At 35.6% G+C, this 24,632-nt stretch overlaps 1 protein-coding gene across 1 annotated transcript in view; it reads right to left on the bottom strand.

Moving 5' to 3' along the window:
• Window positions 1-24,632, bottom strand: part of ACER3 (alkaline ceramidase 3) — a 200,511-nt gene that overhangs the window by 106,065 nt on the left and 69,814 nt on the right. The window contains exon 2 of the mRNA XM_081238778.1: window positions 20,028-20,138. Within this exon, the coding sequence (XP_081094904.1) occupies window positions 20,028-20,138 (111 nt within the window). The remainder of the gene's footprint in view (window positions 1-20,027; window positions 20,139-24,632) is intronic.

Here is a 24,632-nt window from a genome sequence, read left to right as displayed (position 1 = left end):
ATATATCAATAGATTTTCAAATGGGTTATCTCATTCAAAGAGAAAATGGTTGAATCAAAAGAGGCATCCCTGCCTGAAGAACACTGGTAAAATTTAGCACAGTAAGCCAGTTTTCACCAGTGACACACTACAATTTATCAACAGGTACATACTTTCTAAAATATTATCCAAATTGGCACAAATAAGAAATTCAAGAATAGGAAAGTTGAGTTATTTAGGCCAAAGAAACAAATGCTAAATGTGTGAAAGCAAAAGAACACTCACTGATCCCTGAATTATACAAATTAGAAATGCTGGAGATACTTAAAGGGATCTAAGCATTTTCCTTTTCTTCTTTTGCAATTTAATTGATTCAATCACATGGGGAGTAAAACATTTAATTAATATAAGGGTGACTCAGCCAACATTTCATCACAATGTCTCCCTTTAAAAGTCTGAGACATCAAAGTGAAAATAAAATTCACATTTTTAGGAATTATCCAGAGCATTCCAAAAAACAAGTAACAGGGACAAACAAATTTGCCTGCATGGTTGTGGCTATACGTAGTGAAAACTGAGGAGGTCAAAATAGTAATGGAACCGGAATAAAGAGGTCAAATGCACCATTTGAATCTTCTAACTAGATGTTCATATTCACAGCATTTTACCACAATTTTAAGAGTCTCTCAAGCATATAAATAGAATTTCACCAAGTTGAAACCTCCTGATTCAAATATTTTGGCATGCTACCAAACTTCTTCAAGGTTACAACAGAATACAGATGTGCTCTGATACACATTTATTTTGATCCATTTGACTGACCACACTGGGGAAAGAGTGTACAAGGGCTTTGGAATCAGACCTAAACTAGCATCCCACATCTGTTACTTACTACTTATCAACTTTGGCAAGTTGCTTAAATCTCTTTGAGACTCAGCTGCCTCAGTTGTAAAATAAAAATAACAATGTTTATCATGAAAGGCTGCTGTGAAGATTATCTAGCATGCACCTGGCATACAACAGGTATCAACAAATTTTATTTTCCAGTCTACGAAAAAAAATTCATGTACATAGAGAATGGAATCACTAGGTTTTGGAAGTAGCCACAACACAAATTTAAAGGTCCAAGAAATACTATGAGTTCCTTTTAAATTATACCAAGATTTACCATGATGCACAAGAAGGGACCTAGAATAAATGAAAAAGGAGAAGGGCATATTACCCCCAAAGTATCAAAGGCATTAACAGTGTAATGTGTGATTATTTTAAAACCTATGAACTCAGAGTTCATTTTAGTATTATTGGTGGTGTCAAAACAATGCCAGCTACAATTATAGGAATGCATGACTGTTCTTTCCAGGTGAAGCTAGCATTCACATTGGAAACAAAATGCACTCTCATATTAGAGAGGTCATAGAATGTAGTAATTAAAAGTGTGAGCTTTGGAGAGCTGTCCTAAGAAGTTTGGACTTTATCCCTAAGCTGATAAGAAGCCAATTTAGGGTATTTAAAAAGAACTTTTCTAATTGCTCCCCACCTACCCTAAAGGGAAGTGATCACTCACTCTCTTTTCTAATCTATCACTTGTCTAGTATATAATCTTATTATACTTACACACACACACACACACACACACACACACACACACACACACACGCCAGAAGATCCTACTTAGCCTTATCAATGTATTTTGGATTACTTTCTCCCCACACCCAATATGGATGCTGCAACATTAGTAGTAGATGAGCTACCACATTACTTGAGCAACTCTTGGGCTATCATACTAACTACACTAGTGTGGTACACAGAATAATGGCTCCCAAAGATGTCTATGTCCTATCTCCGGAAGCTGTGAATATGTTACCTAAAATGGCAAAAATGACTCTGAAAACTTGATTAAATTAAAGGCCTTGAGATGGGGAGATTATCCTGGATTATTACAATGTGCTCAATTTAATCATCTGAGTCCTCAAAAGCAGGAACCTTTGGAAGATGTGACTACGGAAGAATGGTTAGAGAGATGTAAAATTGCTAGGTTTGAAGATGGAGGAAAATGGCCCAAGTCAAGATGGAAAAGATGGAATTATGTGGGCAGCCACATAAACTGGAAAGGACATGGAAATTGACTCTCCCCCTAGAGCCTACAGAAAGGAACACAGACTTACCAACACCTGGACTAATGAGACTTGTATCAGAATTCTAATTTAAAGAACTGCAAGATAATAAATTTATCCTTTTTTTGGTACTTTGTTACAGTAGCAGTAGTAACCCAATACAATTACTAACAGATGGCTAGTTTATTAGTTACTAAACTGTTATCTGAAGTGCCTCTTAAAACTCTTGCCTAAGAACTTTGGCTCATCTGAAGATTCTGAAGTAAAGTAAAAACTCAAGCTATAGACTAGGAGGAAATAGTCACAATACATATAATATCTAACAAAAGGTTCACATATAGAAAATGTGATACAAAAATCAGATAGAAAAAGACAGCCCAGGGCTTCCTGGTGGTGCAGTGGTTGGGAGTCCGCCTGCCGATGCAGGGGACATGGGTTCGTGCCCCGGTCCGGGAGGATCCCACGTGCCGCGGAGCAGCTGGGCCCGTGAGCCATGGCCACTGAGCCTGCGCGTCCGGAGCCTGTGCTCCGCAACGGGAGAGGCCACAACAGTGAGAGGCCCGCGTACCAGAAGGAGAAAAAAAAAAAAAAAGACAACCCAATTTTTAAATGGGCAGATGATTTGTAGAGGCACATCACAAAAGATGATACCCAAAGGGTCAATAACAAGTGCTCAGCATCATTATTCACTGGGAGATACAAATTTAAACCTCAGTGAGATATCACCACATAGCAACCCAGAATGACTAAAATTAAAAAGATAGGGCTTCCCTGGTGGCGCAGTGGTTGAGAGTCCGCCTGCCGTTGCAGGGGACACAGGTTCGTGCCCCGGTCCAGGAAGATCCCACATGCCGCGGAGCTGCTGGGCCCGTAAGCCATGGCCGCTGAGCCTGAGCGTCTGGAGCCTGTGCTCCGCAACGGAGAGGCCACAACAGTGAGAGGCCCGCGTACTGCCAAAAAAAAAAAGATAGACAACTATAGGACTTCCCTGGTGGCTCAGTGGTTAAGAATCCACCTGCCAATGCAGGGGACATGGGTTTGAGCCCCAGTCTGGGAAGATCCCACATGCCACGGAGCAACTAAGCCTGCATGCCACAACCACTGAGCCTGCACTCTAGAGCCTGCGAGCCACAACTACTGAGCCTGCGTGCCACAACTACTGAAGCCCGCATGCCTAGAACCAGTGCTATGCAGCGAGAACCTACCGCAATGAGAGGCCTGTGCACCGCAATGAAGATTAGCCCCTGCTTCCCGCAACTAGAAAAAGCCCGCGTGCAGCAACGAAGACCCAATGCAGCCAAATAATAAATACATTAAAAAAAAAAAGATTGGAAAAAAAGATAGACAAGTATAGATGACAATGTGGAATAACTGGAATTCTCAGATATTATTGGTGGGAGTGTAAATGATCCAAACATTTTAGAAAATAGTTTGGCAGTTTCTAATAAATTTAAACATAGACTACCTTATGATCTAGCAATTCTATTTCTAGACATACAGCCCTAAAGAAATGAGCACAACTGTCCATCAAAAGACATATTCAAGAATATCCATAGAACCTTTATTCATAAAAGTCTCAACTGAAAACCCAAATGCCCATTAACAGAAAAATGGGCAAATGAATTATATTCACACAATGGAATATTATATATCAATAAAAAAGAATGAACTACTGATAGAAACAACATAGATGAATGTAAAAAACATTACATCGAATGAAAGAAGCCAGATGCCAGAGTACATACTATATGGTTCCATCTATATAAAGTTCAAGAACATGCAAATTAATATATGGGCATGGAAGTCAGAATATCGGTTATCATTTTGGGGATGTGTTGACTGAGAAGGGGGACAAGGGAACTTTCTGGGATGACTGAAAATTTCTGTATCTTGATCTGGGTGGTGATTACACAGGCAAAATCTCATTGAGCTGTATGTATACTTAAGATTTGTACATTTTACTGTTCACGGAATACACCTCAATTTAAAAAAAGAAAGAATTTGGAGGGGGAAACTTTCACATGCAATGCTCCAAATATACTTTGCCTGTCAAAATATCCCCACCTTAAGTGATTTGCTTTAGTACTTTTCATACTGTTTATGAAAAAACCCTATCCAAACCTTCAGGCAGGTTAAGTTAGTAACAAGCAAATGTTCCACAGGTAGAGGAAAAGTAAGAACACAAAATAACAACGATAATAATGGATGAGATAGAATATGGTAATTGAAGGGAGAACCAAAATAATTCTGTTTAAGAATATCTATAGCCAAGTGAGGGAAATGTTTGGACTGCCTAGGGAGGTTAAGGTATGTTAAAGAGAATGGAGCTAGAGCAATAATAATAACAGACATAATAATAAGAGAAATGAGATGACATAATGATATTTTATACTTATTTTCTTAGAAAATAATTGTCATCCAATTATTGTCTTATTCTGGATCCAGCCTAAAACACTGAAACATAAACCACAACTGAGGCCACAGGAAGCAGATGAAATGCCGTTACAGCTCATGCTTTCTGGCTTAGGCTATTTTCTACCTGGCTTTCTACCTTTCTACTTTTACTTTCTACCAGGCTATTTTCCTGGCCATTTCACTTCCTCACTTCCTGTTCACTGACTACACAGGCTACTTAGCTAACTGGTTCCTGCTTCTCTGGCTGAACCTATCCCTGCATTTTGGCTTCTAGGTTGGGCATGTTTATTTAAAGTGTAGTCAAATAAAACCACAAATGCATATGCACAAAGATTAGGAACCATTAACTAATAAAATACTGTTTCTGTTGGGTGATGGGATTACGGGTATTTTGCATTGTCTTCCAAATTTGTCTTCAATGTTACTATATTCCTTTTTCCACTAACTAGAAAAAAGACCATTGATGTTTCTGGCAATGTCTGGAAAACTGGGACTAAATAAAGGGGAATAAGTAAGTTAGTAAACAAGTTATGAAATGATTTCTGAAGTTCCTTTCCACAGCATATTGATTTTATCTGTTTCATTGCTAAGTGTAATTGCTATAATCTAAAAGATTATTAGTCTAGTACGCAGTCCACTCACTTTCCCCATGACAAATGGTATAGTATTGTTAAGATCACTTCAGATGTCTTTGATTCAGTATGGCAGTGACTACTGTAAGTATGATTGCACTAAACTTAAGGCTACTCCATGCAAAGAATTTCCAGTGGTCCTTTCCATGGGGAAATGACTTTGTGATATTTCTATTTCAGCACTGAAGTCTATTTCTGCTCTACTTTATTAATGTTTTGACTATTTTACCACTCATTTTTTCTTGTTGCCAATTACCCACTCATTTAGATAACTGCATAACAAATACATTTGTACAACTACAAATAGATTTTGTTGTTTATATGCAATTCATCTCTCCTCAATGTAGTATAAGCTCTCTGGGGACAGGCTTTGTCTTTTTATGCTGGCACATAGTATGCACTCAAAATTATTTGTAAAGGAAAGTGAACCTATTTCTTTTTTTTCTTTTTTTTTTGCGGTACGCGGGCCTCTCACTGTTGTGGCCTCTCCCGCTGCGGAGCACAGGCTCCGATGCGCAGGCCCAGCGGCCATGGCTCACGGGCCCAGCTGCTCTGCGGCACGTGGGACCCTCCCGGACCGGGGCACGAACCTGCGTCCCCCGCATCGGCAGGTGGACTCCCAACCACTGCGCCACCAGGGAAGCCCAGGAAAGTGAACCTATTTCTATTTTAAAGGAATAAGATAAACAACAATTTGTGACTTTGGGAGTAAAGAGAAAAATTAAATTTCATGAAAAAAACAAATCTCATGGAAAGGGCTTCTTTTGGTTTGTTCTATTTTAGACAATGCACAGTTGTAAATAACTGTCTTATGGCACAATGATTAAAAGCATATATATTTGGGTTCAAGGTATGGCTCTACCATTTACTCATTGTGTGATCTTGGTCAAGTTACTGCTCTCCTCAAATATTACCTTTATAAAATGAAGTTGAAGAGTTCCTCATAGATTGTAGAGAATTTTAAATGACATAATAATATAATTTAATGTACTTCCCACAGAGCCTGGTATATAATAAATGCTCTATGAATGACAATTACTATTATCTCTCTAAACTCCACCAACATTAGCAGCAAATTTTATGACCTCATAAAAAGTAATGACTAAGCCAATACCACATGAAGCTTGGAAAATGTTCAGAGTCCTAACGTCAAATACTAATAGCAACCAGGCAGGCAGAATTTAGCATCAAATAACTTGTCTTTACTTTTCAATTTATTCTCCTAGTTTTATTATGGGACAAGGAGTATTAAATTCACTTGAATTCTTTATCGTCCTTCTCTATATTTAAGCAGAAATAATTTTGCTGATTTAAAAAATGTTTAGTTAAAACAAGTATTAGGTTCTTAATCCTCCCCTCCTTTTTTTTTTTATTTTGGCTGCCCCAGGTCTTAGTAGAGGCACGTGGGATCTTCACTGCGGCATGCAGGATCTTTAATTGTGGTATGCAGACTTCTTAGTTGCAGCATGCAGACCTCTTAGTTGCAGCGTGCGGACTCTTAGTTGGGCATGCGAACCCTCAGTCATGGCGTGCGTGCGGGATCTAGTTCCCCGACCAGGGATCGAACCTTGGCCCCCTGCATTGGGAGCATGGAGTCTTACTCACTGGACCACCAGGGAAGCTCCCCCCACCTTTTAATAGCAAGTTTTACTAAGAGACCTATTACAAAAATAATCAGAGAAGACATTTTTGATTCTTCTATTGATGTGTTATGAGCATCTCTTCCTTTCATAAAATGTGCATATTGGGGATAAAAATAAACAAAGAGGAAGAGAAAAATATTAGACAAAGGGACTGGGTGGTTCCAAAGCAGCTATAACTGGGCAGGTGGACTAAACTGAAATCAGGCTTATTGTTAAGAACTGGCAATTGCTCAAGGACATGGGATGGGAAAAAATATTTTAAAAGTAATGTCTGTAACTCTTAACTTCCCTAATACTTCCTCACTGTACTTGGTACCTTTTCTTTATAACACCACACTGTTAGTGCATACTTAATTATAAAAGTATTTGATTAATCTCTTTCCCCTGCTAAACTCTAAGCTCCAATGAACAATGGTTTGAGAGCTAGACCTAGCACATAACTGACTCTCAGTAAAAATTTGTTGAATGAATTAAAAAATGACTAAATTCTTAGTAACTCTAGGCTCTAAGCCAGAACACAACAACTCTCATAAATTACTAACAATCTGTTCCTAATATACTTCTACACAATGCCAAAATTTCCAATTCCTTCTGCAAAATCTCCCTCAACTCCAAAAAGTTCATATCAACTAAGTAGTTATTATAAATTTTTGGTCATAAGATTAAGATACTGAAAAATCTTATATGGTATTCAGTAAATGTCCTTGATTTGTTAATCGAATCTGTTTCCAGATAAAGTTTGTTCCCTGTATGTGTGTGTGCATATGTGAATCTCTCTCATACACACACACACATACAAATTTTCTTTTTGGTGGGGAGACTTATCTCAGTGAAAAATTCAAACAAGTACATGAAAAATAAGTCCTAGCAAAAATGCCTGTTGTTTAAAATAAAGTATCCATTCATTCGTCAAACAGCCTCATGTATTTGGTTTGCACCAGGTATTGCTGAATGCCAGAAATCCAGAAAAGTAAGAACTCAGCTGCTTTCAGGAAGCAAAGCTTAGTCTTGTAGAAGGGACAGACTTAAAAACCATTCTTATTCAAACTTTGCTGATTTGCCCAATATTGCCTTTTAGACCTTCTCCTTGTGCCCCAGTTCAGGATCCAATGAAGATACTGCATGTAGTTGTCCGTCTCTTTTAATCTGGAACAGTTCCTCAGCCTTCCTTTGTTTTCATGACTTTAACATTTGTTTAAAAAAAAAAAAAAAACAGGTTGGTTTTTTTATAAAATAACCCTCATAAACTGGGTTTTTCTGATTGTTTTCTCATCATTTGGTTCAGGTTATGCACTTCTGGCAATAATATTGTATAAATGATGTTGTTTCCTTTTCAGTGCATCACACCAGGAAGAATCAGTTGTTAGTTTATACTGTTATTAATGATGTTAGGATTGATTACTTGAATAAGGTGGTATCTGCCAGATTTCTGTACTGTTACCATTTTTCCATCTGTAACTAATGAGTACATAATTCGTCAGGAGATACTTTCAGGCTGTGTAATCATCATGTTCCCAAATATTTTCACCCAATATTTTTAGCATTCACTGATGACTCCTGAATCAATTATTACAATGATGGTTGCAAAATGATGATTTAAAAAAACCCTATCATTCTGTTTACATTTATTAGTGGCAATTCTACTCTTTTAAAAAAAAGCTTTCTGCTTCTCACACCATTTGTTTGTTAGTATCAGTATGAGCTTGTGCATTCTTTTTTTATACCATGTGTTACATAACCCATTACAGTCATTTTCCATTTGGAAGCTCAAATTTTCAGTTTGGCCAAACTGCCTTCTGTGTCATTTTGACATTATTCCCTCATTTTTTGAGCCCTTTCTTACTTTCTGGAGTGACAAGATGTTCCAGACTCATCTCATGCTTTCCCTGCCCTATCCCAGAAATGAGGCATTTCTCCAAGAAGCCTTAGTTCCTTTTAGTGAGGAAAGATTTTTAGAAACCAAGGTGTGGACACTAGGTATGTTCATTGCTACTTAAGACTCATTGCTTCCAGACCCTTTCAGAGGATAGAACATGTGAAATCTTTTTTTATTTTTAATCATACTGATACCTCAGATTTCAATGTTCTCTCAGGGTTCTTCCTTGCCTTCCTCCATCCAAATTTGTATCTCCTTCTTCTACATGAGAACCCTAGCCCCCAACAATATCAATATATTTCCTCACTTGCTTAATCCTAAAATGCAAAGATAACTTCAGAATTGCTATATTCTTACCATTACTGACAATAAAAAGTAAATAAATAAATACAAAGTAAATAAAGTTAGTAAAGTAAGGTTCAATATCTCACTGAATTCTCTTTCTGTTTTCAAATTGGGTATATGAGAAAACCATTTCAAAGTTAGCTGAATTAATACTTTCCTCTTACGTGGTTATGTTCTGTTTGATAAAGAGTACAATACATTTAAAAAATTAAGATTTTTTTTTAGAATAGTTTCAGGTTCACAGCAAAATTAGGCAGACGGTACATATATTTCCCATATAATGCCTGTCCTCCTCACTCCCCCCAACCCTCTGGCTTCCCCCATTATCAACACCACTCCCCCAGAGTGGTACATTTGTTACCACAGATGACTCTACACTGACACATTATTAGCACCCCAAGTCCATAGTTTACATTACAGTTCACTCTTGGTTTTGTATATTCTATGGGTTTGGAAAAATATATCCACCATTACAGTATCATACACAATAGTTTCATGATCCTAAAAATCTTCTGTCCTCTGCCTATCACCTCTCTCCCCCCAACACCTAGCAACCACTGATCTTTTAACTGTCTCCACAGTTCTGTCTTTTCCAGAATGTCATATAGTTGGGATCATACAGTATGTAGCCTTTTCAGACTGGTTTCTCTCACTTAGTAATACACATTTAAGGCTCCTCCGTGTCTTTACAGTTTGATAACATACTTCTTTTTGGCACTGAATAATATTCCATTGTCTAGAGGTACCACAGTTTCCTGATCCATCCACCTACTGAAGAACATCTTGGTTGCTTCCAAGTTTGGGCTTTACGAATAAAGCTGCTTTTGTGTAGACATACGTTTTCAACTCCTTTGGGTGAATACCAAGGAGAGTGATAGCTGGATAGTATGGTGAGAACACATTTAGTTTTGTAAGAAACTGCCAAACTGTCTTCCAAAGTGGCTGTACCATTTTACATTCCCACCAGCAATGAGTAAGAGTTCCTGTTGCTCCACAGCCTGCATTTGGTGTTGTCAGTGTTCTGAATTTTGGCCATTCTAATAGATGTACAGTAGGATCTTATTGTGGTATTTATTTGCATTTCCCTGATGACATATGATGTGGAACAACTTTTCATATTATTTGCCATCTGTGTATCTTCTTTGATGAGGTGTCTGTTAAGGTCTTTGGTCCATTTTTTCAATCAGGTTGTTTGTTTCCTTATTATTGACTTTTACATTTATATTTTATGTACAAAAAAGATCTGTATTTTGGATTAACAGTCCTTTATCCGATGTGTCTTTTGCAATTTGTTTTTCTTTGTATTCAATTTTAGGGTCTCTCTTCCTCATTTCCCCAACTCCTGTTCTGGTTGATCTAATTATATTCTTTGAATATGTGAAATCATAACAAGGTTGCAAAAATAAAAAGACAAAAGGGTTTACTCAGAGAAGTGTCACTCCCTCCTCTAGCCTTTCCACCCACCCCCTGTAGAAACTAATTCCATTATTTTTCTGGTTCATGCTATCTATGTCTTTTTTTGAAAAACTAAGCAGATGTACGTATATTTTATTTCCCCTTTCTCCAAGAAAAAAATTATATACCGTGTGTGTGTGTGTGTGTGTGTGTGCGCGCGCACGTGCACATACTTTTACATGCTGCATCTTTTACTTAACAATAAATCCTGGAAATCACTCCATATCAGTTCAGAGACGTTCCTCACCCTTTCTGTACCTTCATAATACTCATTGTGTAGATTCACCAGTTTATTCAACCAATTTCCAATATATGGGCTTTTAGGTTGTTTACATTATTTTGTAATTAAAAATAATTCTGTGATAAACAATCTTGCACACATTTAATTTTGAATTACAGGAGATATATCTTCACAGAAAATTTTTTTAAATGTGGTTGCTGAGTCAAAGGGTAAGTGCATATACAGTTTTGTTAGATGTTGACAAATTCACCTACAAAAATTTTGCATTCTCACCAGCAATGTGTGAAGAGTACCTATTTCTCCCACAGCCTTGCCAAGAGTGTGTTGTCAAGTGTTTCACTTTTTGTCAATCTGATAAGAGAAAAATAATGTATCAGTGTAGCTGGATATCTTTTCTTATATACGCTGGCTATTCTGTAGCATCTTTTTTGGAGAATGTTCTGTCTGCCTTTATTTCTACTGGATGTTTGGTCCTTTTTATCCTCAATATTTAAAAGTCATTTTTGTATCAGGGATATTAAACCTCTATCCTTAGTGATTGTCACAAATATTTTCACAATTTGGTCTTCTGCTTTGGACTTTGCATATGGTACTCTTTGCCATGCCAAAGGTATTATTTAATTAGCCAACATTTTATTACATCTGGATTTTGAATTATAGTTGTAAATACTTTCCCACACACTGAATATAGAATAATTCACATGTTTTCTTCTAGTACTTGCAAGATTTTAAATCTATCTATTTTTGGCTGCGTTGGGTCTTCATTGCTGCATGCTGTCTTTCTCTAGTTGCGGCGAGCGGGGGCTACTCTTCATTGCTGTGAGCGGGCTTCTCATTGAGGTGGCTTCTTTTGTTGCAGAGCACGGGCTCTAGGCACGTAGGTTTTAGTAGTTGTGGCATGCGGGCTCAGTAGTTGTGGCGCACGGGATTAGTTGCTCCGCGGCATGTGGGATCTTCCCAGACTAGTGCTCCAACCCGTGTCCCCTGCATTGGCAGGCGATTCTTAACCACTACGCCACTAGGGAAGTCCCACGAGATTTCAGTTTTTACATTTAGGTCGCTAATCAATTTAGAACATATTCACATGTATAATGTAAGGTATACATCTATTTTATTTTTCCAAATATCATTTGTTAAAATATTCATCTTTGCCCCAATGCTCAGAGATGCCATCTTTACCATACACTAAACTCTAATATGGATTTGGGTCTATTTATGATTTTTCTTTTAAATTCCACTGTATTATCTATCAAAATATCTGTACTCTACTATTTTACTGAGGCATGTTTTGCAGTATGTTTTAATATATAGGAGGATTAGTACATCCTTCTAGCTCTTCTTTTTTAAAGACTGCCTAGATATCTTTTCATGTTTATATTTTAATATGAACTTTAGTATCAACTTGTTTAATTAAAAAATACTTATTGGGTTTTTTGAATTATTTATTTATTTATTTATGGCTGCGTTGGGTCTTCCTTGTGGTGTGCAGGCTTCTCATTGCAGTGGCTTCTCTTATTGCGGAGCATGGTCCCTAGGCTCGCGGGCCTCAGTAGTTGTGGCTCGCAGGCTCTAGAGCGCAGGCTCAGAAGTCGTGGTGCACAGGCATAGTTGCTCCGCAGCATGTGGGATCTTCCCGGACCGGGTCTCGAACCCATGTCACCTGCATTGGCAGGCTGACTCATAACCACTGTACCACCAGGGAAGCCCCCTACTTATTGGTATTTTTATTAGTATTATTTATTAGATATAACTGACATCTTTCAGTTTTCTTAAGTTATTCAAGAACAACTTTTCATTTGTTCAGGTTTACTTTCATGTCTTTCAGAAGTGTTTTAAGTTTTCTTAATATAGGTTTTACACATATCTTGTTAAACTTATTTTTTGATATTTATCCTGTTGGATGTTATTTTAAATGGGATTTTCTTCTCTATTATATATCTAATGGGATATTGTTTGTATATATGAAGGCTATTGCTTTTTGTGATCATTTTAAACCTGATACTGAACTGAATAGTTTTATTGTTTGAATAATAATTGTTTGCTTGATAACTGATTTTCTAGGCTAGAGCTTTCAGGAATACCATGACAGCTGTAAATAGAGATAGTTTTCCTTCTTTTCCAGTCCTTAATCATTTTCTCTGGTATAGATGTATTGATTAATACCTCCAGTACTCTGTTAAATAGCAGTGGAGACAGACACACTTGCCTTGTTTTGACCTTCATAGGAATGCTTCTAGGGCTTCCACACTGAGTAAAATGCTAGCTTTAGGACTGATGTGTGTATATTATCATGTTAAGACAGGATTTGTGAATTTCTGTTTTCTTGAGTTTTTCTTTTTAAAGCTGAATTTTGACAAAGGCTTTCATAGCATCTATGGAGATAATCATGTGGTTTTTCTTCTTAAATCAATTAATATAGTAAATTGCATGAATGGATCTCCTAAATTTGAATTGTCTTCCATTCTGGGCACAAACTCCATTTGTCTTGATGTTTTATTTCCCTAATGTCGAACTAGATTCTGTTTACTGTTTACTACTTTTTAAAAGAAGAAAACAGAGAGTTAGAAAATTTTACATATCTTGTTTAATAATACAATTCTCCAAAAATCTTTTAAAACCAAAAGATGTTTTGTCCTTTAAGTTTGGCACAAATTCATTTGATAGCAAAACGTGACCTAACTGGACATGAGACTATTTATAGCGATTATTTAGCCTAGTTTCTGTGAATATTCACATGTTAAGCAGCAATATGGATATGTTCACCTACAGGGTGCTGTCCCAGGTTTTGGTGGGCTTAGTATACTATAGCAAACACATCTATTAACTTTCTAGAATTCAAAAACAATCTGAGTTCAGAAATACTTCTGGTCCCAAGGATTTGGATAAGGACTTGTTAATGTATATTAGTGATGTAACTGGAAAACATTAAAAGAAAGAAATTGAGCTCAAGCGCTTTCTCTGAACTTCAGAGAATGAACTTTATAAGGATGACTTTCCATGAAGAGATACTGATACAAAGAGACCTGTCTAAAAATTATCCCCCAACTTTCTTCAGTTGGAAGAAGATTACAGGAAAAAATAATTTAGAAAATATGTTCCTCCATATATTCACAAGAATATTAGAAGAGGGCAGATTACTGTATGTGGAATAGTTTCTCAAATCATCGTATCTGTATAAAGATCAAAAAATAACTTTAGGTCTTTAACATGCAAAGGAAATCTCTTAATAAGACCCGATCCTTGGGCTTCCCTGGTGGCGCAGTGGTTGAGAGTCTGCCTGCCGATGCAGGGGATGTGGGTTTGTGCCCTGGTCTGGGAAGATCCCACATGCCGCGGAGCGGCTGGGCCCGTGAGCCATGGCTGCTGAGCCTGCGTGTCCGGAGCCTGTGCTCCGCAACGGGAGAGGCCGCAACAGTGAGAGGCCCGCGTACCGCAAAAAAAAAAAACAAACCCGGGTCCTTGTTAAGAGAGAACAGAAAATCCTCAGAGTGACAAATAGGATTCATCTATCTTGAACAATCAGGAGTGGCTGCCTGGATTCTACCTGTCAAGGACAACAGGAAAGTAGTTGTATTCTACTAGAGAAGGGTTATAGCACCTATACATGCTAGCACTGACATATATATATGTATATATATATATGTTTTTTTTTTTTTTCCTGCTCTACTGTTTTCTTTCTTCCTTCAACACAACCTCTGAGATGTAAGGACTAAATATCCCTCCTTCTTTCACACAGTGTGCACATTCCTCCATTTCCTGTGTCCACTGGTTTTTATTTTTTAAACAAGTACTGAGATATACCATTAAGTTCACTCATTGTAAGTGTACAGTTTTAGGAGTTTTAGTAAATTTAAAGAGTTGGGCTACCATCATCACAATCCAGTTCTGTGATAATTCCATCACCCACCAAGGTTCCCTTATGCCTATTAGCAGTCAACATCCACTCTAAACCCCAAGTAACTAATTACTTGTTTTTATCTCTATAATTTTGCCTTTTCTAGAAATTTCATATGAATAGGATCATATAATCTGTGGTCCTTTTTGTCTTTTGGTTCCTTTCACTTGGCATAATGTTTTTAGGGTTCATCCGTGTTGTTACATGTATCAGTAGTACTTACAAAAAGTATCATTCCTTTTTGTTTGCTAATAATTTACTTAGTATATCTGCACTGATATTGATTCACGATATTAGTTCTTAATTTTCTTTCTTATGGCATTTTTATTAGGTTTACATAACAATGTTGTTTGCCTCATAAAAAGAATTTGGAAGTTTTCTTTCATTATCTATGCTTGAAAAAATTTATGTAGCATTGGGACTATCTGGTCTATGAAGGCTTATTAGAACTCTCTGTGAAACTATCTGGACCCAGTACTTTTGTGGAGGAATTCCTTAATAAGTTACTCTATTTCCTATACAGAAATTGGTCTGTTCAAAGCTTTCTATCTTTGGGGTCAATTTTGACAAACTGTAATTTCCTAGGAAATTATCCAATTTATTTATTTACATAGAGGTTTAAAATTTTTTTTCCTTTGTTTCAGTGGATATTTCTTCTTTGTCATTTATTTTAATGTTTGTTTGCTTCCTTTTTTCTAAAGTTAGCTAGTTGTCTACTTTTTCTTAAAAAAATAGATTTTGATTCATTAATTAGAACATTTTTCTGTTCTCTATCTTGTTACTTTCTGCTTTTATCTTTATAATTTCCTCCCTTAAACTTTCATTTGGTTTATTTTGCAGTCTTTTTCTTGCCTTTTGAGTTGGGATTTTAATTAATTTTTACCTTTAGTTTTTATCTTTTATTATTATTTAATTGTTTAAGCCTATATATTATGCTCTGATGGCTGCTTTATATAAATCCCCATAGATTTTGATATGCAGATTTTTTATTACAACTGTATTTTAGGACTCCTATAATTTCCATTTCTATTTTCCCTTTCAACCAAGAGTTAACAGAAGATTTAAAATTTCAAAGAGGAAGAGCTTTTTTATGGTTTGAATTTGTTGTTAATTTCTAGCATGGATGCACTGTGACCACAGGATGTTGTTTTAATATTTTTACTTAATAGAACTTACTGTTTTGTTTTTATGAATGTTCTTAATAGAACTTAACTGTTTTGTTTTTATCAATGTTCTATGTGTACTTCAAAAGAAGGTATATTCTCTATTATAAGGGTGTAAAGTTCAGCATAAAGCCATAAGATCTATTTTATTGGTTATGCTCTTTAGGTCTTCCAGATATTACTGATATATTTTGTTCACTTCATCTGTCTTGTACTGAGTGTGGCATATTAAAATCTTCTATTATTCGTATGTTTCTATCTATTTCTCTTTGTGTAGTTTCTGCCATATAATAGTGGTGGTTGTATTATTTGGTAGAGTTATTAAAAACTTGTATTTTCACTTTGAATCATGGCTTCAACATGAAAAACATCCTTCTTTGTCACACAATGCTTTTTGAAGGGAATTCTACTTTATATGATATCAGGATCACTACCCCTGCTTTCTTATTATTTGTTTCTAACTTTTCTGAATCACTTTGCTTTAGTTTTAGATGTGTCTTTTGTATATAGCATAAAGTTCAATCCTAATTGCTGATCAAATTCAAAAATCTTTTTCTTTTGATATTAAGTTAAGCTGATTCATTTTGATTCATATGACTGATGTTTAATTTCAACTCTGTCATATTGTTTTATTATAATAGTTACATATATTACTTTATATTTAATGTATTTCTCTAAGTGAAATATCTTTTTTGTACTTAATTCTTTTGGTATTTAGAAAAGAGGCTTTTTTGGCCTAGGTGTTACTTTTGTACTTATGCCTTTTATAGAACCCTGAGCTCTCCCCTTTATTTTCTTAACCTTTTACTATCTAGTTTGTTACTTTTAGATCATATTCTTCAATACTCAACTTACTACATAGGCAAAAGTCAATGAACTTATTCTACTTTGCCCTTTCCTTCTCCCATTTAAAAAACTGCATTCTCTCTACTTTACCACACCATATAATGTCCATATACTATTCTTCAGTCCTTATCACATCTGTTTTAGTCTTAGATCTATAGTTAAATGTGTTAAATGCTCATCATCAGACATTTTGCCCAAGTTTGCCCAGTCTTCTCTTAGTTGGATGAACATCATTCTCTAGTACAACGCAGTCAGTAGAACTTTCTGTGATGAAGGCAATGTTCTATATCTGCACTGCCCAATACAGTAGCCATAAGCCACAGCCACATATGGGTACTGAGCACTTGAAACATGGCTAGTGTGACAGAGGAACTGAAATTTGCATTTTATTTAATTTTCATTTATTTAAATTTAATTTACCACATTTGGCTAGCAGGTACTAAATCAGAGAGAGCAGTACTCATGGATTCATCAGGAAGGAGTCACGTGTACAGTTTTCAATGAGTACTTGTATGTTTAAAACTGTCTTTCTATAACCTGGATAACTGAAAAACAATTTGGTTGGAATATAAAATCTTTGGTTTGCACTAAAAATGCAGTTCCACTGATGCCTTTCTTTTTATGTTGCTGATGAGGTCTAGTGCCAGCCTAATTTTCTTGCCCTTATAAATAGTCTGGTCTTTTTTCCTGGAGCTGTGAGGATTTTTCTCATTTTTAAAATCCAGTAATTTTACTAGTCTCTTTCAGAGTTGACCATTCCAAGTCAGTTTTATGAGACAAAAATGGACTTTTCAATATCTAGATTTGGGTCTTCTTCCATTTCCAAAAAGTCTTCTATCAAATTAATTTGAAAATTACAATTTTAAATATAAGATCTGTTTCATTGTTTTATTTTCCTTCTTCAGGGACTCCAATTACAGTTGTATTGAATCTTCTTTGTCTGTCTTCCATTTCAGTCACTTTCTCTCTGACCCTTTTTATTTCTTTATCTCATTTTCATCTCTTGCTTCTCTTTCTTTTTTTTTTTTTTTTTGCGGTACGCGGGCCTCTCACTGTCGTGGCCTCTCCCGTTGTGGAGCACAGGCTCCGGACACACAGGCTCAGCGGCCATGGCTCACGGGCCCAGCCGCTCCGCGGCATGTGGGATCTTCCCGGACTGGGGCACAAACCTGTGTCCCCTGCATCGGCAGGCGGACTCTCAACCACTGCGCCACCAGGGAAGCCCGCTTCTCTTTCTTAAATAGCCCTTATTAAATACTCAACACACTGTAATTCAGGCTTAATTTCTTTCCTAACTTTAATCAATTCTAATTTTATTTCTTTTGGGGGTGAGGAAGCTATTTCTGTTATTACTTTTTATTTTTTAATTAATTTTTATAGGAGTTATTAGTTTTTAAATTTTTATTCATTTATTGGTTTGAGGCTAATTCAGTTAGGAGTACTGTGCTGCAGTTTCTTTCTGCTTTATAATTAGTTGTGGGGAAAGAACATCCATGAGCCAAAAGGTATTGATTCTCATTTTCTGTTTTTTTATGACAGTAGCTTTGCATGGATGTAGACTGATTTTGCAGGGGTTCCACTTTGTGGAAAGAGTAAAGGTTTGGGGTGGCTTAAAAGATTTCAAGTTCAAGCCTGCTCCCTTCTGAATAGTAAAGGTTAGTGCCCTTTTTCATATACATTTATTTGTTTTGGTGGCAGGGCGGGGTGCAGGGAGAAGGGTCTAACGTATTTTATAGTTGTTTTGTTTCAGTAGGATCTTAATTCCTCACTCTAACTTCCTTCTTTCCCTACACTTACACATTTCCAATGGCTATCTTCCTCTTTCTAGTTATTTCTTTCCCAGAAGTAATACCTTTCCCAAACTGCCACTTTAGGTCTTGTACACTTTCAAGCCCTTTATTATGTACTTTAAAGTACTGTGTACTTTATCAAGTACTATGATTTACCAGGTCTCATAACGTTTTCAGAAAGTTTGCATTTATCATGAAGCTTTCTCTTTCTATTGGTGTTTTGGCAGATTAAGCCCTCAACTCTTCTCTCCTCTTTTCCATATAGTTTTTCAAACCTCCCCAAGTCTAAAACATTAAAGACAGTTCTGCTAGAATGTGGTGTTTATTTCTTGTTTAAAAATGATTTGACGTTCATGGTATTCTTTTTCTCTTAGTAAGGTTGAAAGTGTGGGCTAAGTGTGGTTTTATTTACTTTCCTTCTTAATCTGTATGGTTTTCTAGAAGCATGAATGGACAAATTCTAACTCAGGAGGTCAGTATTATCCTAGGGCAACTTGGAAGTCCCTCAAATCTTTTTATTCTTATTGTTATTACTGATTGTGATTTGTTGGTATTTTATAAACATTCTTAAAACATCCCAGGAATTAAAGCAAAGGGCTAAGTTTGTGGACAAGTATTCCTTTTGAAGATGAATGAAGTAACTTTCTCACAACACCACACATATGAGAAACAGATTCAGAAATTAAACTCTCATATGCAATGACTAATATAATTATATAAAATCTGATATGATATACTATAGCTTACAGTTTTGTGGTAATTAGAGGTCCTTTCTGCCCATGTGTAAATAATATCTACCTTGAACTAAAACAAAAGAAATTGTGTTTAATTTAGAAAGTTACATAAAAGAAGCAAACTAGAATCTACTTTCTTTGCTATTTTTGTCTTTATGATGATAATGCAAGGACATGAAAGAGTCGTTTTCCCATCTTAGGCTCTGGTAAAGTTCACTCATCCCTCCATGTAACATTTACTGAGGACCACTAACTTGCCAGGCAATAGGGATACAAAGATAACTAAGACACGGTCCCTGTCTCACAGACAAGTAGAGCAACAGGAGTAAGTTGCAGATGATCAGATATAGTAGAATATCCTTTACAAAAAGTTTTAAAATATGTGAATGATATTTTTCAGGATACATACATATATAGTATAAATACAAAAACGTGAGAAAATGATAATCAAATTCAGTATAGAGGTTAATTCTAGCAGGGTGAGCTGGGAGGAAGATGGGAATAAAATCAAGCAGAAGTAGAAAGGGAGCTTCAACTTTACCTATAGTAGTTTATTTCTTTAAAAAAGAAAAAGTAAGAACTGAGACAAATATTGCAAAGTGTTAAGATCTGACAAAGAAGGATGGTGAGATACATGGATATATTTGTTATATTATCCTTGTTCTTTTCTGGATGTTTGAATTATCTTGTTTTTTTTTAATTTATTCAAAATACGGTTCAAATATTGGCAAGATTTATGGAGTTTTAATTCAGAAGTTTCAGAATGTGCTCAAGTTATATAATAAACAACACAAAATTGAGAAACAATTTTAGGAAAGAATGAGAAAAACAGTCTGTCTGAATATGTATGGTACATCATTTTTTTTCACATAATTTTTTAGATGAAGTGTTATACATACCTGTAAGTGCTAAATAGGAAGCAATGTACCGCTTTTCCAGTCCACCTCTAACACTCTGAATTGCACCAAAAATTGGAGGTATAATCATAATCAGGTTACTCACTGTATTCCCTATAGGAAAAAAAAAACACAAGAAGATAATGAGATTAATCAATACTACTTTAAATAAAGATATACATAGTTAGCCCTTAGCAAAAATTAAGTAGGTGACTTCTTAGAAAGATGATGGAAAGATATTTATAAGGTGCTAAAGGAAAATAGTTCTCTACTCAACAAAAATTTCATATAAAAATCAAAGTAAAATACAGATAACTTCAGAAAATGAAACTAAGAATTTTCAACCAGAACATCCACTAAAGGAACTTCTAAATTCTCAAGGTAAAAAGCAAAAGTATCTCAGAAAGAAACTCAAAGATAAGCAAAGTGTGAGTTGGAAAAAGCAGCTTACACCAATGCTACTGCAAGGGTGGTCCATGGATAACAGTATGACAAGATAAAATACAGAACTGAGTTAATTTGTCTCTTGAAATGAATGACAACAAATCAGAGCTTGCATTTTTCATCTCTTCTTAAACTTTAATTTTTGTGGCAATGTTTTTAGTTCCTAGTTTCTGTTTCTAGTAAACACAAAAGGCAATGGATCTTGATCTGATTTTTGATCCTCTCTTTACAAAAACAGAGCTGAAACATGAATAGCAAAGAAACAATAGAAACCGTAATAGCAGAAATAAATAGTAAAATGGCTAAACTATTTTGTATATTGATTCTGGGTAGTATTTTGTACATTTATTCTGGGAATATAGTGGCACAAAACATTCAAAATTCCAAATTTGTGATTTTCAACATAGGAGCTGATATCAGGACAAATATCAATTAATGGACATATACAAAACACTCTTCCCTACAACAACAGTACATACATTCTTCTCAAGTGCACATAAACATTTTCCAGGATAGAGCATATGTTAGGCCATAAATTAAGACTCAATAGACTTAAAAAGGCAGATATAAAGTATCATACAAAATATCTCTTCCAACCACAAAAGAATGACATTAGAAATAAATAACAGAAGGAAAACTGGAAAATTCACAAACCTGTGGAAATTAAACAAAATATTATTAAACAATCAATGTATCAAAGAATAAATCACCAACCAAATTAGAAAATACTTAAGAGATGAATTAAAATTAATACACAACATATCAAAATTAATGGGATGTAGTAAAAGCAGTGCTGAGTGGGAAATTTACAGCTATAAGTGCTTACATTTAAGATCTTCCAGCTGAAATGAAAGAATGTTACTTAGTAACATGAAAATATATGAAAATGTATAACACACTGGTAAAGCTGAGCATAATCAAATTCAGAATACTGTAATACTGTAATATGATGGTGTATTAATCACTTAAGTCTAGTACAATGATGTAAGGACAAAAGTATTAAAAATAACTACAGCTACAATAATTTGTTAATAAACACAAAATAAAAAGCAGGTAAATTGTGATATCAAAATCCAAAAAGGGTGTAGTAAAAGGGTAGAGTTTTAGTATGCAAGGTTGCTATCAGTGTGAAAAAGACAGTTATATCTATAAGTTGTTTTATGTAAGCCTCATGGTAACCACAAAGCAAAAACCTACATTAGACACAACAAAAGATTGTTGTTGGAGGGAATCAAAAAGGAGGGAATTGAAGTATACCACTACAGAAAATCATCAATTCACAAAGGAAAGCAGCAAGAAAGGAATACAGGAACTACAAAACAGCCAGAAAACAATTAATAAAATGAAACTAGAAAGTCCTTATCTATCAATAATTGCTCTAAATGTAATTGCGTTAAATTCTCCAATTAAAAGGCAAACAGTGACTGGAAGGATAAAAAAACAAGACCCAACTACATGCTGGCTACAAGAGATTTACTTCAGCTTTAAAGACATGCACGGGCTCAAAGTGAATGGATTAAAAAAGATATTCTATGGAAGTAAAAACCAAAAGAAAGCAAAGATAGCTATAGTTATATCAGACAAAATAGACTTTAAGACAAAAACTGTAACAAGACAAAGAAGATCATTATGTAATAATAAAGGGTTAATTCATCAAAAGGATATATCAGTAGTAAATATATATGCACCCAAATCAGAGCACCTAAATATATTAAGCAAATATCAACAGATCTGAAGGAAGAAATAGACCACAATACAACAGTAGTAGGGGATTCTATACCCCACTTTCAACAATGGATAGATCATCCAGACAGAAAATCAACACAGAAAAGTTGGATTTCAACTACACTTGAAACCAAATGGACCTAACAGACATATATAAAACATTCCATCCAAGAGGCAGCAGAGCACACATTTTCCTCAAGTACACACAGAACATTCTCCAGGACAGATGATATAATAGGTCACAAAACAAGTGTTAGAAAATTTAAGAAAACTGAAATCATATGAAGTATCTTTCCTAACTACAATGGCATAAAACTAAATATCAACAATAGGAGGAAAACTAGAAATTCACAAATATGTCAAAGTTAAACAACACACTCCTGAACAACAAATGGGGCAAAGAAGAAGTCAAAAGGTAAAATAAAAAATATCTTGAAACAAATGAAAATGGAAACACAACATACCAAAACTTATGGGATGCAGCTAAAGTAGTTCTAAGAAGAAAGTTTATAGTAATAAATGCCTATATTAAGAAAAAAGATTGCAAATAAACAACCTGACATAATACCTCAAAGAGCCAGAAAAAGAACAAACTAAGCGCAAATTCAGGAGAAGGAAAGAAATAAAGATCAGAGTGGATATAACGAAACTAAGAGCTGTTTTTTTTAAAAAAAAAATAAACAAAATTGACAAACTTTTAGCTAGACTAACTCAAAAAAAGAGGACTCAAATAAATAAAATGAGAAAAAAAAGAGGATATTAAAACTAATACCACAGAAACACTCACTGGGGAAAGATTAGTCTCTTCAATAAATAGTTTTGGGAAAACTAGATAACCACACACAGAAGAATGAAACTGAACCTCTATCTTAAAAAATGAACTCAAACTGGATTAAAGATTTAAGCACACATGAAAAATGTGCTCAACAACACTAATCACAAGGGAAATGCAAATCAAAACCACAGTGAGATACCATCTCACACCTTATCGCTAATTATTAGAGAAATGCAAATCAAAACTACAGTGAGGTACCATCTCACACTGGTCAGAATGGCCATCATTGAAAAGTCTACTAATAACAAGTGCTGGAGATGGTGTGGAGAAAAGGGAACCCTCCTACACTGTTGGTGGGAATGTAAACTGCTGCAGCCGCTATAGAAAACCATATGGAGGTGCCTCAAAAAACTAAAAATAGGGCTTCCCTGGTGGCGCAGTGGTTGAGAATCTGCCTGCCAATGCAGGGGATGCAGGTTCGAGCCCTGGTCTGGGAGGATCCCACATGCCGCAGAGCAACTAGCCTGTGAGCCACAACTACTGAGCCTGCACATCTGGAGCCTGTGCTCCACAACAAGAGAGGCTGCGATAGTGAGAGGCCCACGCACCACGATGAGAGTGGCCCCCGCTTGCCACAACTAGAGAAAGCCCTCGCACAGAAACAAAGACCCAACACAGCAAAAATAAATAAATTAATTAATAAACTCCTACCCCCAACATCTTCTAAATAACAAAAACAAAAACTAAAAATAGAGTGGCCATATGATCCAGCAATCCTACTGCTGGGCATATATCTGGACAAAACTATAATTCAAAAAGATACATGCACCCCTATATTCACAGCAGCACTATTCACAATAGCCATGACATGGAAACAGCCTAAATGTCCATTGATAGATGAATGGATAAAGAAGATATGGTACACATACACAATGGAATACTACTCAGCCAGAAAAAAGAACGAAATAATGCCATTTGCAGGAAAATGAATGGACCTAGAGATTACCATACTAAGAGAAGTCAGAAAGAGAACGACAAATACCATATGATATCACTTATATGTGGAATCTAAAATATGAAAAAAATGAACTTATCTACCAAAACAGAAACAAATTCACAGACATAGAAAACAGACTTGTGGTTGCCAAGGGGTAGGTGTGGTGAGGGAGGGAGGGATTGGGAGTTTGGGATTAGCAGATGCAAATTATTATATAGAGAATGAATAAACAACAAGGTCCCCCTATATAGCACAGGGAACTATATTCAATATCCTGTGATAAACCATAATGAAAAAGAACATGAAAAGGAATATATATATATATATATATATATATATATATGTATGTATAACTGAGTCACTTTGCTGTAAGCAGAAATTAACATAATACTGTAAATCAACTATACTCCAATAAAATAAATTTTTTTAAAAAGATAAGTTTTGGCAAGAATGTGGAGAAAAGGGTTGTAAAACGTGTGTTGGTGGGATGTAAAATGGTATAGCCACTATGTAAAACAGTACGGAGGTTCCTCAAAAAATTAAAAATAGAACTACCGTATGATTCAGCAATCCCACTTCTTGGTATATATCCAAAGTAAATGAAACAGGACCTCAAAGAGACACCTGCACTTCCATGTTCATTGCAGCATTATTCACAATGGCCAAG

This window comes from Mesoplodon bidens (assembly GCF_964165515.1).
Source record: "Mesoplodon bidens genome assembly, chromosome: 7".
NCBI lineage: Eukaryota > Metazoa > Chordata > Mammalia > Artiodactyla > Ziphiidae > Mesoplodon > Mesoplodon bidens.
This window is presented reverse-complemented; position numbering and strand designations above follow the sequence as displayed.